This window comes from Miscanthus floridulus, chromosome 18 (assembly GCF_019320115.1).
Source record: "Miscanthus floridulus cultivar M001 chromosome 18, ASM1932011v1, whole genome shotgun sequence".
NCBI lineage: Eukaryota > Viridiplantae > Streptophyta > Magnoliopsida > Poales > Poaceae > Miscanthus > Miscanthus floridulus.
Genome location: NC_089597.1, coordinates 121559280 through 121565279, shown reverse-complemented (window position 1 = coordinate 121565279; position 6000 = coordinate 121559280). Strand labels below are relative to the sequence as shown.

Below are 6000 nucleotides of genomic sequence, written 5' to 3'. Positions count from 1 at the left end.
GCAGCGAAGGTACATGGCGATGACGCGGTTGGCCGCCTCCATTTCGCCATCCGACTGTGGATGGAACGCCGATGTCATGTGCAGCTTGGTACCCATGAGCCGCATAAGCTCCTTCCAGAACACAGAGGTGAACACCGGGTCGCGGTCGGACACTATGGACTGCGGCATCCCATGAAGTCGCACGATGTCGGTGAAGAACGCCTGAGCCATAGACTCCGCCGAGTACGGGTGGGCGAGGGGAATGAAATAGCAATACTTGTTGAAGCGATCCACCACCGTTAAGATGACGGACTTTCCGCGTACACGCGGCAGCGCCCCAACGAAGTCTAGCCCGATGTCCGCCCAGATCGCCGTCGGGACCGGCAGGGGAAGCAGCAACCCTGTGGGGTGAAGATGTTCTGACTTGTACCGCAGGCATGTGGCGCAGGCACGCACGAAATCCTGGACGATGCGGCGCATGTCGGGGAAGTGGAAGTCCCGGCGAAGGTGATGCAAGGTGCGCTGCACCCCCTCGTGGCCGTCCTCGTGCACCGCGGACAGGAGCTCGGCCAGGAGAGGCGACGCTGGTGGCACGTATAGCCGGCCATCATATGTCACCAAGTCGTCAGTGAGAGCCCAAGGCGCTCCTCGTGAGCCCGCAGTAAGCTCGTCCCGGAGGGCGACCAGGGCAGGGTCATTGGCCTGAGCCTGACGCAGGCGGTCGATGTAGTCGAAGCGCGGCGCGGAGACGGCCAGAATGACGCCGTCATCTATGTCGCGGCTGGAGAGAGCGTCCGCCACCTGGTTCAGCGCGCTGGCCTTGTATTCCACCGTGAAGTCGAACCCGAGCAGCTTCCCGACCCAGTGGTGTTGCGGGATCATGGCGAGGCACTGGTTGAGGAGGAACTTCAAGCTGTAGTGGTCCGTACGCACGGTGAAGCGACGCCCCCACAGGTACGGGCGCCAGCGTCTAATGGCGTGGACGAGACCGATGAGCTCTCGCTCGTATGCGGCGAGGGAGCAATGCCGTGGGGCCACCGGTCGACTGAAGTAAGCGATGGGGTGCTTGTCCTGGATCAGCACAGCCCTGAAGCTGTGGGTGGACGCGTCGCACTCGACGACGAACGGCCGTGCGAAGTCCGGTAGCGCCAAGACCGGCGCCGAGGTGACCGTGGCTTTGAGGGCCTAGAAAGCCACAACGACGGCGTCGCTCTAGGTGAAGCCGTCCTTCTTGAGCAACGCCGTAAGTGGGGCCGCGATGGCACCGTAGTCGTGGACAAACTTGCGGTAATAGCCCACAAGGCCCAAGAACCCCCACACCGCGCGAGCCGAACGGGGTTGGGGCCAGTCGGAGACCGCCTGCACCTTGGCGGGATCCATGGCGACGCCGGTGTCGGAGATGACATGCCCCAGGTAGGCAATGGAGCGTTCGCCAAAAGCGCATTTGGAGTGCTTGACGAAAAGTTGGTGCTGCTGTAGAACGACGAAGACGGCCCGCAGATGGCGTAGGTGATCAGCCCACGATGCACTGTAGATCAAAATGTCATCAAAAAATACTAGTACGAAGCGCCGAAGGAAGGGTCGCAGCATGTCGTTCATCAGAGCCTGGAATGTTGCCGGGGCGTTGCACAACCTGAACGACATGACCAGGAACTCATATAGGCCGTCGTGGGTGCGGAACGCCGTCTTGGCGATGTCGTCGACGCGCATGCAAACCTGATGATAGCCTGAGCGAAGGTCGAGCTTGGTAAAGAACTTGGCGCCGTGGAGCTCGTCTAGCAGCTCGTCAACGACGGGAATGGGGAAGGCGTCCTTAACGGTGATGGCGTTCAGAGCGCGGTAGTCGACGCAGAATCACCACGAGCCATCAACTTTCTTGATGAGGAGGACGGGCGAAGAGAACGCCAAAGAACTCCGACGAATAAGGCCTTGGTGCAGCATGGCGGCGCACTGGCGTTCCAGTTCGTCCTTGTGTGTCACCGGGTAGCGGTCGGGGCGCACCGCGACCGGCTGCGAACCCGGGACAAGAGTGATGCCGTGGTCCCGGGATCGGATCGGCGGCAGGCTGTGTGGCTCGGCGAAGATGTCATCGAAGGACGCGAGCAGCTCGTCCAGGAGGGTCGTTGTGGCAGTGGTGGTGTGGACGGCGGTGGCCTTGGGCCCGAGGACCCCCTGCCAGCAGACAGGCTGGCCCTGTCGCTGGAATGTCATGGTACGGGCACCAAAATCCCACAGGACAGGGCCCAGCGCCGCCAGCCACTGTGTGCCCAACACCATGTCGTAACCTGCAAGCGGCATGACAAAGAGATCAGCGTGGAATAGATCGTCGTGGATGGCGACCGTGGCCCGGCGGATGACGCCAACGCAAGACACATGTTCGTCGTTCGCACTGTAGCCATGGGGCGAGGACGGCGTTGGAGGGGTAGACCGGTGCGCTGCGCCGCGGACTCGGAGATGAAGTTATGAGTGGACCCCGAGTCCAAAAGCGCGATGAGTGGGGTGCCTCCTAGGTCAATGGTGAGCTGCATGGTGTCGGTGAAGCGGACGCCCGCGATGGCATGAAGGGAGAAGAGGGGCGACTCCTCGTCAGCGGCCGCCGATTCAGAAGATTCCGGCAGATCCTCCGCGTCCTCCACGGCGCTGTCCAGTAAAAATAGGCGCTTGCAGACGCGGTTGTGACCGCGAACGAATTTTTCATCGCAGTTGTAGCAGAGGCCCAGCCGACGGCGCTCTTTCTGTTCGGTAGTGGACAGACGCTTGATCGGCCGGCCCTCCACGGTGAGGGTGTTCGAGGCAGGAGGGTTGGCCCCCGGTGGTGCAAGCAGTGCCAGGCGCGGCGGAGGCGTGGCGAGCAGGCCCCTTGTCGTAGCTCACGGGGGCCGAGGCCGCGTACTGCTCCTGCAACTCCAGCTTGCGGGCGAGGCTCATAGCGCCGGCGAGGGTTTGCGGATTGTGGACCTCGACATCGAGGCTGAGCGGCAGCTGAAGGCCCCCGGTGAAGAGCTAGACGCGCTGTTCCTCGTCGAGGTGGCCAGCACGGGGGAGGAGCGCTTGGAAGCGGTCCTGGTAGTCCGCGACGGTTTCGGTGCGCTTGCATGCGGCCAACTCGTGGAGGGGGTTGGAGCGTAGCGGTGGCCCGTAGCGGAGATGGAGAAGGTCCTTGAAGCGGCGCCACGAGGGGATGCCCTCGTCTTCCTGGACCTGGATGAACCACATCTGGGCGCCCTCTTCCAGGTTGTAGGAAGCCATCCACACCTTCTCTTCCTCCATGATCCGCTGCTGGTGGAAGTAGGACTCGCACCGGTTGATGAAGATCAGCGGATCGGACTTGCCATCATAGCGTGGAAAGTCAAGCTTCTGGAACCGCGGCGACCGATCCTGATGGTGTTCGCCAGTCCCGGACTTGGAAGATGACGACCACGAGGAACGCTCCTTGCTCAGGCGCTTGATCGCCTGGGAATTGGCGTCGACGGAGGTCTGGAGCGACTTCAGGGTGGCGGCTAACGCGTCTAGGGTGGCCTGAAGGGCGGCGTTGGGCTGTTCTCCCATGACGTCGGCTGGAGGTGGAGTTGGATGGGCGGAGACAGCGTGAATCGACGGCGGTGGCGAGACGAAGGACGGCGCGACGGCTGGTGGTGGGGATGACGAGGTGGAGCGTGTAGGCGAGGATCGCCAGGATCATGATACCAGGTTGTCAAGAGCGTCGTGCCCTAGGGTAGCTGGTCCTCGACTACGGAGCTCGTAATCTCCTACCGTCGTCGTTTAGGGCTGAGGTTTTGCCCCTCGACCGGCTAGGTTTAGTTGGAGGAAGGTGAGAGAGAGATTAGATAAATAATAACTTGCTTCCTTTATTTCTTGTCCACGTACATGGCTAAATAGGCCTTGAGCCTAACACTAGAAGCTAATTACTCCTCAATCTTAGAAACTAATTTGATCTCTTTCTATTCCTATCCGCTGATTGACACAGCCTGCCCCGTATGGCCTGAAGCCGATATTTTTGTCCACGTACATGGCTAAATAGGCTTTGAGCCTAACACTAGGAGCTAATTACTCCTCAATCTTAGAAACCAATTTGATCTCTTTCTATTCCTATCCGCTGATTGACATAGCCTGCCCCGCATGGCCTGAGACTGACGGCCGTGAGCTAGCCGCGCGTTCAGTAGCGCGACGGACAGTCTCGGACACGCCGTTTCATAGAATAGGAGTGGCCCCACATGACATATACACTGATACTGACCATGTATCAATGCACGAAAAGGACCGCTGATGGACAGAGCAGATTAAGTTGTTTAATTATCGATCTGCGCAGGATAATTTCCAGGAGCAATCACAATCACATCACAGTGCACACGTACATGGAACAAGCGAAAAACACGTATTGACTTTTGATGGAGTATATAATACAGACATGAACACGAACAGTAGACTACATACACGTACGAACAGGATGGTAGCGGAAGGGAGTGAAGGCTACAAAACAGGCAGAAGAATTTTACCACCAGCAGCTACTGCATTACGATTCGCCAGATCCTTATTTATTTACCATACAGACGGACGGCCCCCCAACCCATCCCCATGTTTCGATGCCCTTCGTCTTTCTCGAACCGGTGATGCCATCGATCGCCATTGTTGGAGGAGCCTGTTGGACGGACGACGACGAACGGAGCGGAGTCGTGGACACGGGCTACTACTACTGCATGGAGCACTCGGCGGGGAGGCCCTGCGTGTAGCGCTTGGGGTCGGTGCAGTAGTTGTAGATCATGTACTTGCGCTGCACCCACCGCATCCGCTGCTGCAGCGTGAGGTCCAGCTCCTGGTTGTACCAGTCCCCGGGGGCCGCGCCGGCGCCGGCGCCGGCGCCCTCGGTGCCGACGGCGGCGGCGCCGCAGCGCGTCTTGCCGCCCGCGACGGCGACGCAGGCGTCGGCCCTGAATCCCCGGTAGGAGGCGGAGAACGGGGCGTGGGACCAGTCCGTCTTGACGCGCCCACCCTGCGTGGCCCAGTCGTCGGCGTTCCACAGGCTGGAGTAGAGCCGCATCGGCTGGTTCTTGGGGAACGCCACCCCCTTGCTCTCCAGGTTCCGGAAGTCCCTGACCGGCATCTCGTCCACCATGAAGCTGCAAGCATGATCGACAAAGAACATATCAGTCAGCAAGTCAATGTCAATCGATAGTTCTACAGTCTCTGAATGATCAAATCAAACATCAAACACGATCGAACACACACGACGAGAGCCGCACGCATTGTTTACTTACATCACGTGCTTGGGGTTCCAGAGGATGGAGTAGGTATGGAAGTCGTTGGTGGGGTCGAACCAGAGCCGGAACTGCTGCTCCCTCTGCCCTTGGCCCTGGGTGAACACGTTGGTGTGCAGAGTGTAGGGCTCGCCGGAGACGTTGCCGAGGAACTCGAAGTCGATCTCGTCGTGGGTGCTGCCCTGCGACGACAGGTAGTAGGCGGTGACGGTGCCGGCCGAGTTCCCCGGGACAAGCTTCAGCTGCATGTCGATCTTGCCGAACAGGTACTCGTGCCTGGACTGGAACCCGGAACCGGACGTGCTGTCCAGCGTGAGAGTCAGGAGCTGCCCGTTGTCCAGGATCTTGCCCCGCCCGTCGCCCCACGTGATGTCGAACTCCTGGTTGAAGTTGGCCGCCGACACGGCGAAGGCGGCGGAGTAGGCTAGCAGTACGCCCAGCAGTACGGACACACGACGAGACGCCATGACCGATCACTCGAGACCTCCTCACTCAGCTATAGCGTAACCAGCCAAGCAAGCAAGAGAGAGCGCACTACGCTAATCACTAGCTAGAACTAGGATCAAGCAGGTTGCGAGGTGCTCGATCTGATCAGAGCTTGTGGTTTGTGAGTGGAGGGTGCGAGGTGGGTCTTATAGGGAGAGGGGGACTGAGCCGGCGGCGAGCGATAAGAATGGGAATGGCGTGCCGCGCGGATGGTGCCGGGAAGCAGAGTAGAGTATGTACTGGCCCCGTCCGGCCGTGTCATCTGTGTTCGAGATAATGC

At 59.9% G+C, this 6000-nt stretch overlaps 1 protein-coding gene across 1 annotated transcript; it reads right to left on the bottom strand.

Annotated features, from left to right (window-relative positions):
• Window positions 1–4529: 4529 nt before the first annotated feature.
• Window positions 4530–5950, bottom strand: LOC136521197 (probable xyloglucan endotransglucosylase/hydrolase protein 23). Its single transcript, XM_066514904.1, has 2 exons — window positions 5235–5950; window positions 4530–5096 (listed from the first exon to the last, which is right to left on the bottom strand). Exons 1-2 carry the CDS (start codon window positions 5699–5701, stop codon window positions 4670–4672), a joined length of 894 nt encoding a protein of 297 aa, XP_066371001.1. The 5' UTR covers window positions 5702–5950; the 3' UTR covers window positions 4530–4669.
• Window positions 5951–6000: the final 50 nt, after the last annotated feature.